This window comes from Bombus bifarius, unplaced genomic scaffold (genome assembly GCF_011952205.1).
Source record: "Bombus bifarius isolate JDL3187 unplaced genomic scaffold, Bbif_JDL3187 scf7180000007984, whole genome shotgun sequence".
In the NCBI taxonomy this organism is placed as follows: domain Eukaryota; kingdom Metazoa; phylum Arthropoda; class Insecta; order Hymenoptera; family Apidae; genus Bombus; species Bombus bifarius.
In genome coordinates, this window is record NW_022884367.1 from 2,722,588 (window position 1) to 2,745,137 (window position 22,550).

The 22,550-nt window shown below is 31.9% G+C and overlaps 2 protein-coding genes across 4 annotated transcripts in view; one reads left to right on the top strand and one right to left on the bottom strand.

Moving 5' to 3' along the window:
- Window positions 1–3,350: 3,350 nt before the first annotated feature.
- On the bottom strand, window positions 3,351–4,206 carry LOC117204927. The gene is made up of 4 exons (XM_033442852.1): window positions 4,124–4,206; window positions 3,885–4,020; window positions 3,696–3,781; window positions 3,351–3,546 (listed from the first exon to the last, which is right to left on the bottom strand). The coding sequence occupies exons 1-4, from the start codon at window positions 4,204–4,206 to the stop codon at window positions 3,351–3,353; spliced, it is 501 nt and encodes a 166-aa protein (XP_033298743.1).
- A 535-nt stretch (window positions 4,207–4,741) lies between these two features.
- The window catches only part of LOC117204959 (autophagy-related protein 16-1), a 600,053-nt gene continuing 582,244 nt past the window's right edge, over window positions 4,742–22,550 (top strand). For 2 of the 3 annotated variants that reach the window (XM_033442910.1, XM_033442911.1), the window contains exons 1-8: window positions 4,742–5,203; window positions 5,386–5,644; window positions 5,746–5,908; window positions 6,031–6,119; window positions 8,436–8,489; window positions 9,052–9,190; window positions 11,372–11,477; window positions 12,964–13,106. In XM_033442910.1, the coding sequence (XP_033298801.1) occupies window positions 5,074–5,203; window positions 5,386–5,644; window positions 5,746–5,908; window positions 6,031–6,119; window positions 8,436–8,489; window positions 9,052–9,190; window positions 11,372–11,477; window positions 12,964–13,106 (1,083 nt within the window). In that variant the 5' untranslated portion in view covers window positions 4,742–5,073. The remainder of the gene's footprint in view (window positions 5,204–5,385; window positions 5,645–5,745; window positions 5,909–6,030; window positions 6,120–8,435; window positions 8,490–9,051; window positions 9,191–11,371; window positions 11,478–12,963; window positions 13,107–22,550) is intronic. The other variant, XM_033442912.1, reaches the window with a different exon arrangement.

A 22,550-nucleotide genomic window follows, 5' to 3' on the forward strand; every position in this document is an offset into this window, starting at 1 on the left:
TGATAAATCCTGCAATCCATCGAAGGAATTCAATTTTGAAAATATAGGATCATCGCCTAAATACACATCTGTGCTGATATTATATGGGAATTGGTTAAAGTTCAACTATACGTCTATAATATAACTCAATTGTAGAAAGCGATAAAGATGTACTTTGCGTCATATCTACGGTACATACGTCTCATCTGTGACCACGCCACACATTCTGTAATACCGACCATTTGAAGGTTTTATTACACCCTCTACAATTTATAATATTATGTCGAGTACGATTAGTTCGTTTGAATGTGTTCCGTTTATTTGAACAAAATTAATTTATTTGAATGTAAATTATTATTATATGAACGAGAAAACGTATGTAATAAACAGAATCATTAAGCTGTTATTATATGAACTTCAGTTATATCACTGACTAAGGACAGACGTTCGACGTGATATCAAATTGGAACTTTGTTTCTCGGATTCTGAAATACCGACTAGAACAAAATCAGAGTGTTTCTTATGCTCTTTGGGATTTGATATGGCGAATAGAGAAATTATATTCAATTCAATTATCATGAGGTACGCGTCAATTACTCGCAATTCAATAAAGAATAAAGAATATCGACTGGCTTCGATAGACTTAAACTTCATTTGAATGTCTGGCACCTCAGTTCACTCAAAATATAAAGTATCGAAGTTCATGAAAATGTTCGAATTAAATCTAATTCACGTACCTGAATTATTGCGAGGCAATTTTTAAAATAACCGGGCGTTTGAGGGCGGAGCTAATGCTGGTATAAAGCGGGTGTGATAGAGGAAGACTGACACTTGTCTGAATTGTTTCTTACAGTGATTTTCAATTTGACGTTAATTGGCAAGTGAATTGTATGTAAAAATATTACATATCCGCAATTAAATCTCCAAGAATAGAATGGTATGTTCTTTTAGATCTCTAAAGACATTTTAGTTAGATATTACACATTTTATTTATATTGTACGCGATAAACGTGGAAACCTTTCTCGAGGACCCGTGTCAGTTGTCAATAATCGCGACGGACCATGTGCCGATAATCTAAACATTCCCCGACATTGAACCGTTGATCGGTTTCAGCCAGTCTCCGAGCAAATGTCGAAAGGACCAGATCCAAAGCTCCAGTTGCCTTCGCTACATTAAATAGCTAAGTAAATGAACTGTGACTCGTTCTTTTCTTTTTTTTTTAAATAATATATGCTTGTTACATACATATGTAGACAATGTATTTTTTAAACAGGCACTTGTTTTAATATAAATAAGTTTTTTTTTTTTATTTATTTGTTGAAATTACAATCAATTCTCGCGTTGAGAATTTTCAGTAATTTTTCTGGCGTGGCGCAGTGACATGGCTGTTTATTTACAATAAGTTAATACTTATTATAGATAGGTATAATTTATAAGTATTATAAGTAAGTGCATATGCTTAATTTGGATAACTAAATGAATCTAACGTTTAGGTCTAGCGGGTAGTGCCTCTTCAGCCTGCGAATCTGGTCCGTCGTATCGAGTAGTCCAGTGATTAGGGGGTTTCGGTGTTTGTTGACTCTTTTGCTATATCTGTCGCTATATTTTGCTATTTCCTCTTTGACTGTAGGTATGTTGAGGTCGCGATGGATGGTTTCGTTGGTAACATACCAAGCTGCGTCTATTAAGGCTCTTAGCGTTTTCGATTGGAATCGTTGTAGTATTTCGATGTTGGAGTTACTTGCTGTTCCCCATAGTTGGATTCCGTAGGTCCAGACAGGTTTTATTACGGTCTTGTAGAGGGTAATTTTATTCTGTATGTTTAGTTTGGAGTGTCGGCCCGTGAGCCAATAGAGTTTTTTTAGTTTGTCCTTTAGTTGCTTCGTTTTATCTGAGATGTGTGTCTTCCACGTTAGTCTCCTGTCCAGGGTCATGCCCAGGTATCGGACTGTGTCCCTGCTAGGAACTGTTGCATTGTTGATGGTGACCTGGGGGCAGGTTTGTTTTCGGAATATATATATAAATAAGTGGCATTCGAGTCTGCCAGGATCCATCTGTGTCCTGTCAGTGAAAGATCAAAGAAACTATTAATTCATGTCTAATTCGTGCCTAATTCGTGTTCAGTCCGTGTCCAATCCGTGTCCAATCCGTGCCTAATCGATACCCAATCTGTATCCAATACCCACACTCTATTCTCTGAGGTAAGTATGCATAAGTAAGTGTAAAGCTTTAAAACATTAGTACAAAATTTCTGCAAACCTAGAAATCGGTAAAACAGATTAGTAGGATAAGGAACGTAACTTAAGTAGGTATTTCATCCTGCCACTTCTTTATGAATTATATTCTCCTGGTACAAAATCATTGATATTACTACAAATTCTTAGATATTGATAGAATTTTCAGACAATTTTGCGATTTCGTATTAGGAGCATATAATTTGTAAAGAGATAGCGCGAATAATAACTCATTTTAGATGTAACATGAAATAATTTTTCGTGTTCCATGATTTATAAAGATTTGTGTAGAACTATAAAATTGCACATTATTATTGTAGAGAAAATAAAAAATTCCATGCATCTATAGTACGCGTCTATGCATAATCTATATAAACGTCGGTTGAAACAGTGATTTTCAAGATAACCTAATGTGCTGTTAACTTTTTAACGCTCTAACCACATAAATAATTTCATTTTCGAAATTATCAATGGCATGAATATTATATTATTTTTATATTTTTATTCCAATTAGTAGGAATGATAATCGAATTCACTTAATCATTCTTTTTCTTCCACACTACATCACTACAGTTAAGTATATATATACGTATATGTACATATGCACATACGTACATATATCTGTATAGCAGATGTAACGCGTCGCTAAATAAAGCAACATAAGTAATTAAAATAATAATTGCACTAGTGCGTAATGAAGTAATGCTTTATGAGATATTGTAGTAGTATAAAATTCTATAGTTCATTTCTGATCATAGGACATTCTGCCATACACTTTATTTGTAATTTCATACAAGTTTAGTTTTATTTCAAATCGCTATTATACGTGGAAACAGGGGAACGACTACTTCGCGGCGTCGATTCACCGAATCGTAGCGAGAATTTACGCCTCTCGCTGACGCGTTTTCCTCGCGACCGCGTCTCTCCGCGAACGGTCGTAACATATGTGATTATAGATTGTCGATTATAAATTAATATAGATTATAGAGCTGCAAGTACGTTTTGTTTAACTGATATTACATACCACTTTGCCAGTGATAAAAGTAGAATATCATGCATTTATACAAATGACGAGTTAAAGGAAGAACTTTATTTATTGGTATTCAAAAAATGGGTTTATTTTTTATTAACTTTTACTATCGTAAATATGTTAATCCTTCGAAAACATCTTCCAAATCTTCTTTTTGTCCAAAAACAGTTAATACTATGGTTGCTTTATTCCGTCCCCACCTTTGTCGAACTGCGTACGTTCCGAGTGCTATAAATTTTACTTCCTGTTGGAGGTATTTCAAATGTCTGTGGTCATATCCCTTCAAGATTACTATTCTTTGTCTGTTTTTACATAATAGATTAGATGAATTATGTATCACGTTTACCTTTCTTCTTATTTGCAAGAGAAGTTAAAAGTTAAATATAAAATCAATATCATAGATTGCTACAGACAATTATCAATATAGAAAAATTAGTATAGTATATAATACCCATTCTTTGTCCAGCTATCAATATATTGACATTTCACCTGGTCAGTGTCTATTATATTATAAAGGAGCATTAAACCAACTGCTATCTAAAATTAATTAGTATAATTTACATTATTTAAATTAAGTATGTATATTTTAAAAGTTATTTTGTGGCAATTATTAAATAATTTATATTTATATCACGCTTACATTTGCCGCTGCTGTTCCTCGATTCATATGCAAATCGGTATTAAGTATGGCATAAAATACATATTGCATTGGACCAGGTTGACGTCGGTTATTGACATGATTTCTTTGACGCCTTCTAATTATTTGATTACTATTTCTATGATTGAGTTATCCAAACTTTCTTTTATTTTTAAACAATTCTTGGCGCTTAACAATCAATTAATATAAAATTACATATAATTTAAAAGAAATATTTATACCTGTTAGTTAATTCCAATTTATTAACCGTATCTTTATTTGACTTTTTTTCGTGACATCGTTCGTTTCTTTTCCTGTATTTCATAGTAACAAAACTTTTCGAACGTGGAAGACAAGCCCAAAAATATTTGTTTCTACATTTCAATTTTGATTGCTATTCTACTAAAAGATATGCTAGTCAATAGTAATTAATATAATATAAATATTGGTTTAAAAATGATGAATCTAAAATGCAAATTAAACATAGAGTAATGAATATTTTGTTTTAAAATAAATTGAATAATTTGTTTTTAAGAATTTTGTTTTTAAGAAAGATTTTGAAGAAGACAAATATCAAACCTAGATAAATGGCATGTGATATCAGCTGAACAAAACGCGATGCAGCGAACTGCTTCATCATCTGCCGCACATTAGTTTACTTTGTTCATATTCAAATATATCCCATTCTAATTGTGAATAAATAATAGGCGTTTATTCTAATTTATCTATGCTACTTATATATGACGTAACTGATTACTGAATAGAAGTTGCAGCAAAATATTTTATCATTTGTTACCGACTTCAGTGAAATTGTGTTTGAAATTCAAATACTGAAGTATCGAAATCTCGCAGAGCACCCATATCGACATTTCGAATAACCGGCAATTTCAGGGTAGCAGTGTAGTGTTTGGTATACTTAGGTTAGAATAGCTATTTTCATAATTAAAAATATTCGTGATAAATTTGAATGTCATGTGATTAGTAAGACGTTTTTCGATGTTAATGGTGATTAATGTTCAAATGAAACATTACTGGTCTAAGATAAATTTTTTGTGATAAAGCAGTGTATGTCGAAGGTTGCCAAAATATCTACCAACTGTTCTGCTGTCAAATGTTTTTTATACAACTTTGATAAGAAAAGACAAATAATTTACATCACAACAATAGTAAAGAGATATTTCATGCACTGAAAATGGCCGCCAGTGAATCAGGTGTATCATCACATTCGAGGGAAGATAGTAATTGGAGGAAAGATCTAATTTTACAATTACAAGAAAGGAACAAGAAACAAACATATTGTTTCTTAGATCTTATTAGTTTACGTAAGATTTCTTTTCATGTAATTCTTAATATAGTTAGTTACAAAAATTTAAGTGATATATTATCAACTTGTTATTATTATTATATTTTGACTTGATGCGCTACAATCTTTTTAATATCCATTGAAATGTACATATATCATTCTTTGAATTAATAGATATGCAATACTATCTTTATTTTATAGATAACAGATTGTTTGAAAGTGCAAACACATTACGTGGAGAAAATATACAACTAACCGTAGCAAATGAAACTCTACGCCGAGAAGCAGCTAGTGGAACTCCTGGTTTAAGTGTAAATGCTGATCTTGAAGCTCGTCTTTTAAAGCAAGCAGAAGAATTAGCAACATTACATAAAAGAAAAGGAGAACATACGCAACAAATAGTAGATCTTAATAACAAATTGCAGGAAATGTTGAAGGAGCTTCAAATCAAGGAAGCAAGGTATGTATGTCTTTTTTCATTAACAGAATTGCAAATTCTTCCAATCATATATGTATTATACGTTTCAATAATTAATCTCATAATATTTGTAAAATTTACAGTGTGGTAGAAAGTATGGAGCTCAATGCCAATTTACGTTTAGAAGTATCAAAATCTCTTAGCAGAGAAAGAGAGCTAGAAAGTATTAATCAAATGTTAAAGGATGAGCATCAAGCCTTGCAACTTGCTTTTGCATCTTTAGAAGAAAAACTTAGAAAAACACAGGTATTTATAATATAATATGCAATGTAAAATATTTTTCGCTAATATCATAATTTGTATGATTTATGTTTGATCATAATATATATTTATATTTGTAAATGCTAATATATTTTTAATATTTATAGGAAGAAAATCGCCAATTAATAGAACGTTTGATTAAGTACAAAACACGAGATGCAGAGAAAGTAAATGAAGAAAACGACAATTTTCTGAAGTAAGTACCATATTTATTTCTTTTTTGCTGGCGTTTTGTCCTTATTAATTGTCCTTTCTCCTTCTATTAATTTTTTGTTTATATAAAGCAAGTAATTTAAATTTTTGTGTAAGATTATTATCTTGTATTGTTAAATAGAAAATGTGATGGCTTTTGACCTAATTGTAACATAATTACAATTAGTATATTTTTGTAAATAATAACTCATTGTATGTATCATATGTTTTCTGAAACCATATGTTCATGCAAAGGTTGTATCATTTCCAATATATCTTTATTGTATCTTTAATCTTTTATTGCTATATTTTGCATAGATTAGATCTCTTTTACTTGCTTATTGTATATTTTCTTTCATAATTTATCCTCAAATGCTTGACTAATTGCTGCAGTTTGTGTATTTTAATATAATATGTAGGATTTATAATCTTTTCTTAATTGGAAGCTCTTTAATTAAATATTACTATCCATAAATTTCAAATTTTATTGCATAAAAAACATATATATATATATTTACATCATCCATTCTCATCATCCAAAATTCGTATGATTCGTACTAATACAGAGGATTTTAATAGTATAGTCGTTTCATTAAATAAGAAAGAATATTAGGCTAATTATATTTTTTATAGATAGATTTTGTTTGCATTTGAGAATTACTGACATTTTATTTTTTAGTGATAAAATATTTTCATTATTGTAATAATTTATCTGTAATTGCATGATATGTTAATCACATTCTGGAGATACTAAAATACATGTAATGTGTTTGGCATATTATACTACATACATATTTTTGTGTTTAAAATAAGCTAAATAGGGAATATTTTATTCAGAATTCAATAAGACATTATCCTTCAGATATCTGGAATAAATCGTAGAATTCTTAAATTTTTTGTAACTATTCTAATATGCCATAGGCTTCATTTTGTACATATCTTGCAGTAGCAATGAATAAAAATCATAGCAAATATGCTATCGATCGCATACGATGTTATGTACCGTCTGTCGGCAAAAACTCTCACATTTTGAATAGATAATATCTATTAGATATAATAAACTTATGTCTTTTCAAGAATTATCCAAATGAATATAGAAAAAAAGAAATCAGCATTTAATATTTATAAAACACATTTATATATGCATATGTATAATTTTTAAATTTTTAAATCTTATAGACCCATACATATGCCCAGTTATCAGCGTGTAGTACATACATGAAGTTACATTTGTACTTCGTGCTTTAAAATAACTTTATTAGTATGCTTCATCTATATAATATACAACTATATAAAATATATAAATGAAACAGATTTTTTATATTATGATAAGGAAACAAAAATTCTGTCGCAGAATTTCGTAATACAATTATAGTTTCTTTCATCGTTTCTTACATTTGTTTTCATTACATACATAATATATATTAATAATAGTAAAATTAAATTAATAATCTAAGAAGATATTTTATACTAATAAATCAAGACAAATTTTATTTTTTGCTACATTATTAAATTAAATTTTGCTACATTATCATAGAAAGTTTTGCATATAATTTTGATACCTTTTAGCAATTATGTTCTCTATCAATAGTTTTAAATTTACGAATGCCATATGCACGAAATTTGGAATTATTAATTTTGTTAGCATGATGGTACTATACTAATTTGATTATTTTGTTATTAACGGTTTAATAAAGTTCACATATTCCATTTTCACTATCTATTGTAGATACATAGAATATTTTCTTTAACATTGTTTTTTATCACTTCAAAATAATGCATTTGTATCATATATGTATTTTTAAAGTGAGAAGTTCTTTAAATTTGGAACAAAAAGAATTCACATTGTGACAGCAGTATTTTCAATTAATAGAACAAGAAAAATATATGTACAGGGTAATCTTTTGCTATATTTAAATTTTATTTTTGATAAGATTATTGCAGTTAACTGAATTTTCAAATTCTATGATTTTATGACCAGTAAGTGTAAAAATACATATCTCTTTTGACTTTGGATATTTTGAAATGTTTTTTGATACATTATTATACACTATATGTTAATTTCTTGAATTTAATGTAGATTATGTTTGAATAATTGATTATATTTTCTTGATACAATACATTTTAATACGTTTAATTAAAAATTATGAGATTTTATTAAAACTAACATTTGAGTCGGTTACAAATATTTACAAATCATTTAAGATAGTATGCAAAATATTAAACTTTTCACAGAGCGAGAGAATGAAGGGGTACGTCAAGATACCATCATTGTAGCAATTACATTAGCACTTCACAATGCTTGACATTTTATTTTCAGTGAGAGTTTTTCCAGTCCCACAGCCTTTTTGATGCAAACCATATCAAAATTTGGGTAAGTTTGTGCAAGTGACGTGACAAAAATTATGCTTATAGCTCAATACAGCTTTGGGTCGTTTCTTAAAGGAAGCTGATCATATCATACGTTCGCATATGTCCATACTTTTCGTTTGTTTTTGCTTTTGTGTTCATGTTTATTATATATGTATTATTATAATACAAATTAATATAAAAAAGTAAAGTGAGCGAGTAAATTTAAAATAAATGAAGAGAATTAAAAAAAAGCAATTATGCTGAAACATATGTTTTACTAAATAAATACGTAAACTTAATAATTATTAAATACAAATAAATATAACTAATGTAAATAATAAAAATAATAAGATAAACGTTTAAAATAACAATTAATTGGGAGATTTATTGTTAATATGAAGAAATAACAACAGCGAAACGTTGGTTTTACTAATTGTTTTACCTTGCATGAAACATAACAATACAGTGATCAAAGAGAAAGGGCAACTTTCCGATATCTTTGGGTATTTATATGCAAGAATATTTTATTTCTAATAGTTATTGAATCATTATTAAATCGTGGGCATGTTTATATATTTTTTCAGAAAAAGGCAAGCAAAAGTGCAGAAAGAGTTGGAAGATGCGGCTCGCGACACACGACCTGTTAGTCCCGATAGATCCAGTTTAAAAGAAGGAATCTCTGGTCTTCCTACTGCGGTTCCAACAAAAGTATCCGTCACGTTTGTACGTTGACAAAACTTTAATTTATGAAATACTTTATATTACGCTATTACTGTGGAAATTCTAGTACAAATGTTTATTAATTCGTTGTAACACGAAAATGCATGTTTTGTATGACAAAATAAGAAAGTTGTTGGATGCAAACTCGATGCTTGATATTTGCAAAATTTATGTCACGAACAATTACACGAGCATTCTGTTTTCATGTTACTCCTGCATTAATATTATTAATAATCATACAATGATTTTAAATGTCCAATTAAACATTCTTAGATTATTGAAAAAGATTTGGAACCACATAATGCATCAGAAATGATTTGAATACGTGGTACATTTATAAATCGAATACTTAAAGTATTTTTTAAAAAGATATGACATATATTTATATATATATAAATATATATATTTTTATAGAGAGAAGAATTATTTATAGTACAAACTTACGTTATTTATTCTTTGCAACCTTATCAAGATTTAAAAAATTTTTATTAAAAAAAATTGTTTTTTTTCTTTTCTTAAAAAAGAAACTAAATTGATATTAATTGCATACCATTTTTTAATTAGAAAATATTGTCATATTGACGTGCATATGCAACATTCGTTTTCGTTTAATGAATTTACATGTCTTATATAGATATAATTTATCCACATATTATGTATCTACAAATCAACGAAAAATAAATACACTATTTTTATTACTTTTTATAAGCAGATTAGCTGTTAAAAGGTCTAATTTCTTTCAAAAATAGGTAGAGCAGATATATGTATTTATATGGATCTTTTACAAATAGTTATTCTGACAGTGTTAATAAGTCTTTTCTATATAACAATGTGATTTCATAGAAAGAATATCTATCACTATATTTACTAAAATTAGGTATCAGGATAATATCGATTGGTTTAAGTTAGTTCCGTGTGTCTAGAACAATAAGCTACTTAATGGGAATATACTTAGTTATTGAATACATATATTATTACTGTTTATGGAACTTGTATTTCTCATTTATGCATGTTATGTTACTAGAATATTCATGTACGTGTTATTATACGATTATGTATTTTAGCGGTGTTTACAATCACGTAAAGTCTATTTTTTGTTATATTCTATTTGGGTATATGTAAGAAATATGTATTATTTATAGTATAGACAGGTTAAATATATTACAATGTCATGTTATTTAAGTTAGTTAAGTATGTTTGTTCTCCATTTAAAAATATATCAAGGTGTTAGTATATAGTACAGTAAAAACTACAATTTGAATTATTATATTATTTAAAAGGGGAAAAATGATGTGGATATTAAAACTGTTTTGTAATGTATCTATATGCTTTACTTTAATACCATTTATACTACGATTTTAAATGAGAACACACAGTGTAATTCGCAAATCATAGTTTATCAATACAATTTGTTCTAATAAAAATTGTATGAATTTTTGAACCATTTTACATTTAGTTTTAACGAGTATGGACTGTCTATCATATAAATAGCATCGAAGTTTAATGTGTTGTATTTAGTTACATATTTTCAACACTAAAGCATTTTACATGGAATATATTATTATATTTATATACAATGAAATTGATAGAATGCGCGATTTGTGCATGAAACCTATTATACATTTATTTCGATATTTATAAATGTAATGCATTTTGCTATTAGTAGGATTATATTTTATATTTTTTCATATTCTACGACCTGTTTATCGAATATTACATTCATTGGACATTGCTATTAATGATAGAAAAATTTCTATTAATGAAAGCAATGATAATGAAATTCATAGTTAAATAATATTAGCTTCGTTAGTTTTCAAATGTTCAATATTTTTAAGTATTTCTGCCATTTTGTCAGCATTTTCAAAAGAAAAAAGAGTGTATTTTATATATTAGTAACTACTTTAGATAGAAGTTTCTTATAAAAAGTAGCAGCCTTATAAATTTTAAAGTCCTCGCGATTTAGTAAACGGTATAGGTAATGTAAATAAGGTTTTACACAGGGTTTTATGAAATATTAAACGATAATGATCTTCCCGAAACAAATTTGTACTTTAAACACTTTGTTATAATCCAAGTTGACAACATAATTACAATCCGATACGCTTGTTATTATTAATTACTGCCCCATGCATGCACCTAAAAGTTTTCAAAATTTATACGTCAAGTGTTTAATAACCCTTACAGACTGCACACGACGGAGAAGTTTATGCCGTAAAATGGTCTCCCGCCGAGAGGATGCTTGCCACCGGTGGAGCTGACAGGAAGGTGAAGCTTTGGAATATCTCAAAAGGTGATTAAGTGAAACAAAATCGTACTATTAGAACGGTCGTCTATTATTTAAATGTTCGTCACGGTACGCGCGTCACAGATAAACGAGCGATTAATCAAGGTAAACGATTCTTTGAACGGCCCCTGCTACGCAAATATTGCGTCCAAACATCGAGATCCCCATGTGTATAATCTATTTAGTGGTCCCCCTATTATTCAAATTTGTAACGAGTTGCAATAGATCGCGTAAATTATTACACCATTCTCGTTTCAGTCACAAGTCTCACTGGGTTTATCGCTCGGATTCGTTGAACGTCACAAGAGTCCAGAATTAAACGCGGTAATGTCAAACAGTACGGATGCCTGATTGCATTAACCGCTCTCGAAGCCAATGTGAAATTGGAAACTTTGAAAATTTAAATAATCAATCATAATGCCTGCTGTTGTACGATTCTGTCACAGTAATTTAGCATCACCTTAATATCTATCAAATTTCCTTACTTTAACGAGGCTACGCAGGCCAATCAAGCGATACGAAAGTGACTTTAAAATTTCATTAAAACTTGCTATAATAGGCCAATTAAAACTTTGTTGCCATCTTTTGTTCATGAATACGTGCTTTGGAGATTTCCCTTTCACACAACAAAGAGCCAACTGTAGGATGTAATCAGTGTTCGCCATGCGCTATTACGATAATTAATTTTATTAAAAAATTTCAAAAACATCTTAGAATGACATTTATATGCAGCTATTACATACCAATTTTACTCTGTGATGAGTTCTATCGTGCTCTATTATCAAGTTTATTGACGGTTATTATAATAAGATGGTCTAACTATTAGAAGAGTAAGCAAAAATAGGCAGGTGCCACGCGAACAGGAACAGGAGATGACGCGCAAGGCGAAGCGTATCGCGACATGTTCTCAAAAGGTTCTTTTCTCTTCACTGTCTGAATGAAGTATGTTAACGAATCAACAGGTTACTTGCGATGCGTTAGTGGATGGCCGAGCTACAACCAGGCGTTTATTAAAGTCCTGTCCGCCGCTAGAAACGTTTCCTTGCTATGGCCGAATGATCACACGTGCTATAACGTGCTTAAATGTAATCTCTGCGCCATGTTGCAAATTGGATGAAACATCCGTCCTTATTGTTCGGGTTATATCCGCTTAGCCCGTCACTTCGACGGCTTCTCTCGTAATCTTCGACTTCTGCTTCTCTCCACATTTCTATACCGCTTTATCTTTCATTTTTAATTCATTTCGATTTTCTTCGTTTCTTTTATTCCACTCAATGACCATCACTGTTTCCATTGAATTTCGTAGTTTGATTGATTCAATCGGTTAGGAAGGAAAAGATATGATTTGAAAAGAGATTAATAGCAGATAGAAGAACGAATGGTATCGGAAACAATCGATGTAGAAGCAATAAATTACAAATAATTCAAATTAGTTGTATTTTGAAGCCGTATTCGTTACAAATTTAGATTTATGATAAATATTACGTTTCAGGTATGTCAGAGAGTAAAGGAGTACTTATTGGCAGTAACGCTGGGGTGATGTGCGTCGATTTCGATTCTACGGGAACGCTGATGCTTGCAGCGTCGAACGACTACGCCAGCCGGGTGTGGACCGTCAATGACTTCCGGCTAAAGGTAAGTGGAAAAGTTTGCATGCAGCTGATCTTGCAAAAATATGTAGCTTGTATTTTACTCATCGAACCATCGTTGACGTACTTCGTTCTTTTCCATGTGGTAATTTTTGTATTCAAATAGCGTATGCTACATAGATTATGTTTATATATGTGTTCGAATATTATTTAAATATAATTTGTTCGAAGTCGGGTAATGAATAATTTCAGAAGTAGAATGGTGAAAATATAAATAGAGAAATGTTCGTTCGTAATTTTCAATTTTCTTTTCTATAATATTAAATTTAAGAATCTATTTCTTTTACTTTGAATCATTATATTTCAAATGTTTATATTACAGTCTAAAGTAAATTGAATTTGATATTCTCCATTGTATATTTATATCTGTAATAATAATGCGTGGTGTCTCGTTCGCGGAATATAAAATCCTTATACCTATCAATAATATTACCATTGCAAAATGTTTATCGCATCAATCGATTGTCAATATCGTTTCATACTGCGACAGATTTTAATTATAAATTAACATATCGCGATAGACGAATGATCACACAAAATCACGTAAAAGCACATAAATTATTACCGAATTATTATGACAATGCGGATACATTAAAACAGCAGACCTTATTTTTATTTATTGTTGTATATATATCATGCTACATTGAGGAATAAAGAAAGATTTCCATGAAAAAGGAGTAAATGGCTAAGAAAGCACGATAATGAGAGGTTCCTATGTTCTCCTTATGAAAATATGATTGGCTCCGTAGTGTGTCCTAGGAAGTGTATAAACAGATGCTTAGCAAAACGCGCATTAAATTACAGAGCTATTCTAAGGCGAGATGGTCTGTGAATCTGCCAGCACTAGAATATGAAATTTATCGTCACCTTTCTGGACGACCTATTATGCCGCGTTTCATGTAAATCTGTTGTCGAGAGATCGTAAAGCTAATGACGATTCGCAAAAACTATTCCAACAGAATCGTTCCGTGAAATCATTCGAAGGATCTTCAACGCCACCCTTGTCTCCTTGAAATAGGCTACACTTCTGGGATGCTTCCATAATCTTTCACAAAAGAATAATACTGTCTCCTTTCGTCGATGATGTCGATATTCTCTCATCTAAAGTTTGTCCTAGTTTCGTTCCCTACCGACTCTTCATATTGGTAAGGAACTGAAAGTTTTGTGGTTATCTTCCTCGCGTGTACTATCTTCCTCTTTGTGCTTGCTTCGCCAGATCTCGTTAAAAGGAAAGAAGTCATCAGTTGAATGATTGTTGTTTTTTACATGTTCAGTAGAGCTTCTTGCGTTGAGATGAAAGACATGCGTATACGTTAAGCACGTAGATACGTAGTTTTTATGAAAAGCATCAATTGCTTTTAGACTCGGATACCATATATGTAATTGTATTTTTGCTATTATATGTTGTTATTTTGATGAAATCGTGAAGATTGCGTGTCTACGGTGACGTCGTAGAATAACTTCTGACGACTATCGTGAAGTTTATAAGCTGGTTTGAGATGGAGAAAAAGATTTAGCGTGGAGGCTGCTGTGTTATTGTTCAAGGTTTTTATCACACTTTGATGTCCTCTTATTTTCCATACTCGGAGGAGTATGATACCAGAAATGGTACCGGTTAACGTGTTATTGTAGGCAAAATATTTACTTGTACGATATTCTTATCGGAATAATTGAATCGATATAAATTGTAAAATGACGTAAGAAACGCATATATTATTCTTATTCTAGGCTAAAATATTCTTTCTTCAAAAGCTTCCTAGTATTTCCAATTATTATACGAGGTACTATATTTCAAAATAAATAAATCGAAGTTATGAGTTGTTTAAATACAACGTTCTAAATAACTATTTATCTATAAAGATATGTAAAAGTAGTCTGAAAGGAATTAGCACAAATTCAGAAACTTTATAGTACGTACAACAAACATGGACAAGTACTTATCTCTCTAGCAAATTATTTTCATAAGAACCTAGAACTTTTGCACAACCTATCGTTTCTTTACCAGGATAACGCGTTGAGCAAAGAATCAAATTTGTCTGTGTTGAACAATCATACGGAGGACTTAGTCGTCGACAATATGTAAGCGTGCAACAAGCGCGAGCGTATCTACGAAAGGTAGATTGGACGATAGCGTGACTTTACAATTCCATGACATACTTCATAGTGCGTTTCTAAAATGCATTGTAAGGTTTCAGGCTGCTTGCTATGCGGTAATATCGCCGTTTATAGCTGTGGCGTTGCCAATGGAATACAATGTGTAATATATCTGTATGAAGGACGGTCGGTGTATTGTTCGCGTATCGTTGGACATGTTAAATGTGATTATTCGTCGCCCTCGGATCGTGACTGTTATATACGGGTATTTCATCCGCTCGGAGGTCTTCCTCTCGTTTCTCTTCCCTTCAAGCTCCCTTTTTTCACTGTTCACCCGACGCACTTTTTCCTGGCGTCTTGTTCTCGAAGCAAGTCGCGTTGAGAATCCACTCAGCAGCGGCAGTTTCATTCTAAAGATTGGCGGCCAATGGCGCGTAAACTTACGAGAAAACACGCGAACTGTGAGGGATTCGAGGCGTAGCCAAGCCACTCTCGGCTATTCACGATGAAAGGTGCGAGAACTGACCGCTTGATGTTTATTCTCCTCTACTTCGTCTCCAACGGTCTACAATGTTTCTCAGACGTTATTCTCGGAACAGGAACCCTTGATCAATTTCCTTACGTAGCGAGCCAATATTTCTTACTGCTATTCTCGGTGAAGTTGACTCGTATCAACGCATATGTAAGTACGCCTCTCGTTCTGTAAATTACAGTTCCTTTTATTCAGTTTCTCGTCTCGGCGACGCGACGCGTTCAGGAAATGCGTACGCATAACATTTACTTTCACATCGATTATTCAAAGTCAGTCGGTGAAAAAGTAGTTGGAAAAAGCAGGCGCAATTACGGAATTTCAGTATTTTCTCTAGGAACGAATTGCTCCTGTAAGACGCAGGATCATTCGCGGATAGATTTTATTCGAGCGGGTATAATAGATGCGATGGAATTCATGAATAAAGTTTTTCCCTTAATCATAGAAGTACCTTTACTTTTCTCTCAGTTTTTTTTCTTTCTATTTGCTCACAGTGCTTTTTCTAACAAGGAAAAGAGAGATGGAAATGGAGAAAGAAAGAAAAAGAGTTTCTCACAGTAGCGGTAGAATTGAAAGCCATGGGTTATCATCCATTTCTTTCTTTCCCTCTCTATTCCGATCTTCATGGCGGTTTGGATGGTCTCTTCCTTTTTTTGGTCGCTGACCTCGCTTCCTAAATTTTATATTTCTCGCTAGGACCCTTGTTTGTCACCCTCCTGGCAGGGAAACGATGCGTTAAACGAATATCGATGGTATTGGAGGGTACCTGGTCAGAGCGATAATGGACTCAATTTCGCGGCAGTAGGGCGCCAGTCGTTTGGATTTCTCACGTCCCGACACGGTATCGATTCTCTGGCGAAGCCCTCAGTGATTTCCTGGTCGTTCACCATTGTGAAATCGCCATACCTTTTACACTTTTCTCCAATAGAGGTGCAAGCTCTCGCGTTCCTTTTCATGTCCCGTTCTTTGTTCACGATTGTAAATAACAGCCACGTAACAATAACACGAATACCCTTTAATTGTCAAATCGCCACTAACTATAAAAGCATTTGTACCTAAATCATGCATTGTTAAAAATTGAGTGGTACGTTTGGGTGGAATTCTTATTCGTGTGTTAATATGTGAATTATTTTTAATAAACGAAAGAGCTTTTTCTCGTATTAATTATTACTAGTGATGCAATGGAATTTACCAATTTATAGAGTAATTTGTTTTCTTCGATAAAAGAAATTTAACACCTATGGGAAATTTTACTATATTAAATATGGATTCCATCAAACTTTATAATATAATTCTATTTTACTGTACAGAGTAATAAATTTTATACCTCGCTATAAAATGTATTATATATATATAAAGCAAATTGAATAAAATTCTATATGCGTATAAAATTCTGCTATATTAAATATAAATCCTCTGTTTTATAATATAATTCTGGATTTTATCTTCTTCCAAATAGTCTTTGAGGAGAGGTTTTAATTTATAGTTTCCACTAAATGTGGGTTGAGTTTTCTTATAATTCTGTAAAATAACGACATACGAATTTTAAGTTTTTCATTTACGCTATTAAGAAGAAATGTATACAGGAAGCACGTAAAGATGCAGACAAATGATTAAGACTAATCAAGTTAATAAGTAATGCCATCGAACATGCGCCTTTACAATTGGTTTTAATTATTCGAGACGTACTTTACTATTGAGTTTTATCCCACTTAAATATGGTATTTAAAGCACGTATCTAATACGAACCGAAAGACAGGCATACTTTACTACTTGCCTATACACTTCCGCAATTAACTGATGACTAAGTTCTAACGAGGCTTGGCTCGTTGATTGCTGCTTTATGTCTCGATTTCCTTTTGGCTGGAACACATGAGTTTTTTGTTTGATCGTTGCTAGCCTCTGATCGCCGATATAAAATATATCCTTGTACAGAGTAAAGCTATAACGTCGTGCACTTGAAATATTTTCCCTTCTATCTTTAGAGGTACGAAGGAAGTATTCGTTTTGGAAGTTGCATAGCGTTAAGATGCTATAATACGCTGATAATAAACTTTTTTCTCCGGAAATGTATCAGAAAAGTTACTTCAATTTTCTTAAATAATACGTTATGCCTCCTTTTCCCAATGTCGGTGCAATGGCTGTCATTTAGAAAATTTTAATGAATCATAACGCAAGGTCATTAGATATCAAAGAAAAGAGTAAAATAGAGATCTTTACGTTGTGAGGGCTGCTGAAAGTACTGTTCACTTCCATCAATGCAAAATTACAATCATTGAATCTCGGAAGCATTTATTTTGTCTGTTTGATTGTATTATGTGCTGCAATGATTTTGCTATTCGCTACTTTTTGCGTAATACGCTTGTAATTACTTGGAGAATATTTTCCAATAGAAGAATTATTATTTCTTTTTTTTATATGTAATGATCTTACACTGCATCTTTGAAGCTATAAGTCCACGGACGACTTATCGTATCAGGAATAAGAGAATATGACGTGATATTTAACAAAATTAGATAAAATTGGATCACTTGTATCTATAAAAATATTATTACTGGCATTCTGTGACATTTATGAAACTATAATATGCATTTCTATAATATAATACTTTCTCATGTCTCGAAGAATAACAGAAATGTTGCACGCAATGATAAATTTTCAGATGAAAGATTATGCTAATTATTTAGGATTTACATTATATGTTTAACTAAATTTTAACACCTTAACAAGTGTAATGAGTTCTGAATAATACAGATGACAGGCGAAGCAATGGAATAACTTCATTTCTCTTAATCTTCACGATGAAAAGGTAAAAATGATTTTAGAGAGGTAGATGGAAATTAGACAAATGGTCATATTCAAGTCGAAAAGAAAAAGAAGAAAAAAGATGGGTAAACCGGTTCGACTAAAGCTGAAGCGTTAATTCAGGAAACACGAAGGTGCTCTCAGGCGTCATCCAGTAATTTCAGGGTAACACGGTGGGCACTGGGTACCACGATGGTAGTCCCCTTCGTTCAAAGGCATTACTTTCAAGCCGAGCTCAGTAATTACCTTGCAAAATTACCGCATTTACATCCCTAATAGGAATAGGTGGATATAGGTAGGAATGTCAGGTACGCTGCGGGAATATCACGGAGGGAGAAAAAAAAAGTGCAGGGAATTAATCTAAACACTGGCTTTGCGGTGTCCTTGTGCCGCGTGCGTGTTGAAGAGAACGAACCGTTTCTCGTTGTTTCCTCCTGGTATTTTTATTTTCCGTTGCTCATCGATGGAGCTACAAGGAGCGGGTGGCTATCAGTTTTATCGAATTAAGGCCGGATTGCACGTAATACCTATTAAATCCCAACGGTACATGCGGAGAATCCATGTGGCCAGACGCTGCCTCCCATCTTTTATTGATTTATTTCTAGATGATTGCAAATTTCTAGCGGAATTAACGTTTACCTTCTGCCTCGTTTATCTAGCAATTCCATTTATGAAAGGCTGGAAAAATGTTCGGCACCAGTTGCTCGCTTTAAGGTATTCGTTTTTCGATATATATACATTGGATTTTCAGTTCGTTTAAAACAATTTATTATTCTTCGATATTTTTATTATTTTATACTATATTATTCTGAATTATTTCGGAATAATATAGTATTAAATATTTTTGACAAATAGTTAAGAAATTAAGAAAGGACGATAATAATTCGTACAGCAAATTTTTATGTATTTATTTTTATGTATTAATTTGTATGTTCAAGTTTTTGTTTTTTGTCATTTCCATCGCACATGATAAATGAACAATGAGTGCGTTTGCAATGAAATACTTAATTGTTTGTTATACTTTTATGTTAGGAAATTGTTACATAATCTTTTTTGATACTGTAATATATTAGAAGATGGTGCAATTGGTGCTAAATTGCAGGAACCAATTGATGGCCAAATAAAAAAAAGCGAAATAAAAAATTGACTCAAATATATCATCATCAAGAAATGTTTGATGTTTAGTTTTGCTGCGTGTTTCATTTGGTACAAGAATTTTGTTTTATAATATAAAATTATCATTTTACCATCGTACTTGAGGTGAATGCACTGACAATCGATATTCGTTATAGTTTGTGAAAGTCGGGTTCTTCCTATTTCCTGTCTCATTATTGAGCGTATATAAACCACATATATTATGAATAGTATTCATTGTACGTGTACGTGTCGAGTTATGCAGTTAAGCAGGAACGAAAATTAGCACCCTTGCTCACGTCAGTTTTCTTTGGCCTTACATGCTACACTATTTTTCCCTTTTACTTTCCCCTTTATATTTTTTATATTTAGCCAGTGACAGCGTATTTAGTTCACGCAGGACGAAACACGAGATCTGAATTCAACGCGAGTATGTTTTCAAATACATATATATTCTACGTGTACACTCGCAAAATTTTTTTGGGACATCGTACAGCGTTTTCAACGAGGAAAGGATTTAAATTTCACGTTCATTTTCGTTCTAATTATAATAAATCTTTGTCGAATTTTCTTTAAATATGTTGTTAAATTATGGTAAATTTTAGATATTTTTATTTTAAATGAAATGGAAATGGCAAACGTTTGGCTCTTTTATAGCTTTTACAAATTATTTGGTATTTTAATAATTTGCGTATTTCTCGTTATTTTTTTTTTTTTTTAATACTTATAAATTAACGTTTTGCAGTTTCCTACTAATAGAGAATATTTTGAGTTCGATATACGAAGGTCCATAAATAATTTTCTGTTGTGTTTGAATCTCTCAAAGTTATATGTATAGGAAAATATTCGAAATATTTTCTTCTATCCTGGAAGGACTTCTCTACTTTCCTTTGGTCGCATAGGAATTTTTCATCCATATAAGATTTCTTCGTATAGCTACAAATTTCTGGTTGGTTGACAATTTTTATTTTATAACAAATATATTGCAATTACTATTCTTTTATAAAATACTCCTATTCACTCGTCCATAAATATTACTTCTATTCTGCTCACAACAGAAATAATTCACATTCTGTTCTCATGCTACTTATTAAACTCCATTTTGTGTAAATCAGTATACCGCGTTGTCTATTTCCAATTCCAATTTAGGAACCGTTTGTGTTTCCGTGCAACACTTGGAAACGACAGAATCGGAAACTTTTGCAGATTCTCTGTCGTGGAATGGTGTAAATGTTCTGGCCGTTGGCCAGGGACATGCCTAACGAAATCAGCACGTTTGTAGTGAACAACACACGCGGGACAATGAACAACCTGTAGATATTTGGCCAGCTAACTATGTCTCGAATGGGAGTAGAGAAAGAGACGAAGTGAACCCTTGGTTTACGAAACTGGTGTTAGGATTCTATAAGAATCTTGGCGGAACTTGCGGTGAGATATATACATATATACATATACATATATACACGTCCATAAGTATTACCACGACACCTGCTAACATTTTTCGACTGACATCTTTATACACAAACTTTCTTTATTATCTAGAATCATATCTTACAAATATCGCCCACTTTTTTGTAACATCTTTTATAGGTATATATATATATATATATATATATATATATATATATATATATATATTATAGCGTGAAAAGGCAAAAGCTAGTTCTTTCCACCGTCGTTTCACTTTTTTTCATTCGTTTCTTCTCTGTGTCCTTGATACGTACCTCGATTGATGTCCTCGACCTCAGTCGCATAACCACGACTGCGAAAGTAATTAGTATTTACGCCACTTTCAAAAGCAGCGCCGGTGTCTTCCTTTCTTTCATGTTTTAACCCAGTGTGATGCAGAGAAGCATGAACTTCGCCGGAAGATTCATAAAAGCATATGCCCAAATAACGGGCGGTGGTGTGTGCATGCAGAATTCAACACGAATACAGAAACGGAACTGGCATCACTGATGGACATATACAAACAGAGAGAGAGAGAGAGAGAGAGAGAGAGAAAGAGAGAGAGAGGTCATGTCCTATATCAGTTAGCCGTTAATTAGAAATTAATGCCCTGCTTCAGACATGTCTTGAATAGCGTTAATGGAGAACTGTGAACGCTTGCAATTTGCCTCCATGATTGCCAGTTACATGTTTTGCGATCGAGCTGCTATGCACATTAGAATTTCAGATGTCAGTCGATATTAATCATAACGAGATTTAAAGACGACAACTCGTTTTCATCGTTAGGATAACGAAGTGTTAAGTTAGACTTCACTGGTTCTTTCATCGTTTATATCACGTTAGGTAAAGTCTAAAAAGAGCTTAGGTGTTCTTAAAATAAGGTTTGCGAGAGTTTCGTCGCTTTTTCGAGTCATGCTTGTCGTGGAGGTTGACATTGAAATTTTTATTTCGAATTCTTAGTCCGTCTGACTTTCGTTACTCTTGTCTGATGTATGACAGTATATCGATAGAAGTCTAACAACGAACATGTTAGTATTGTATTTTTTTTACAAATATTTGAAAATAAATATTACAATTTTCATATTTTAAATTTAGTTCTTAATTATTCTACAGTCGAATAACGTGCAATTGATTATACACAGTCGTTCGTCAATAAATTCAGTATAATGTTATTAGCGCATATCACGAGTTCAATCAGTCCAGAATATTGGATTGACCCTTTATTAGCAAATGCAAAATACACTTATCGTTGTTTCATGCATTTATTTATTGTGATCTGTATTTCAAATATTTTCCTTTTTTAATAATGACATTTCTTTTAATTAACATGCTTTCGGTCAACAACACGAAATTATTTTATCCTTAAATATCAGCCTCATATAAAGGAATTAAACTACGGCTTGTTTAAATATTTATCCA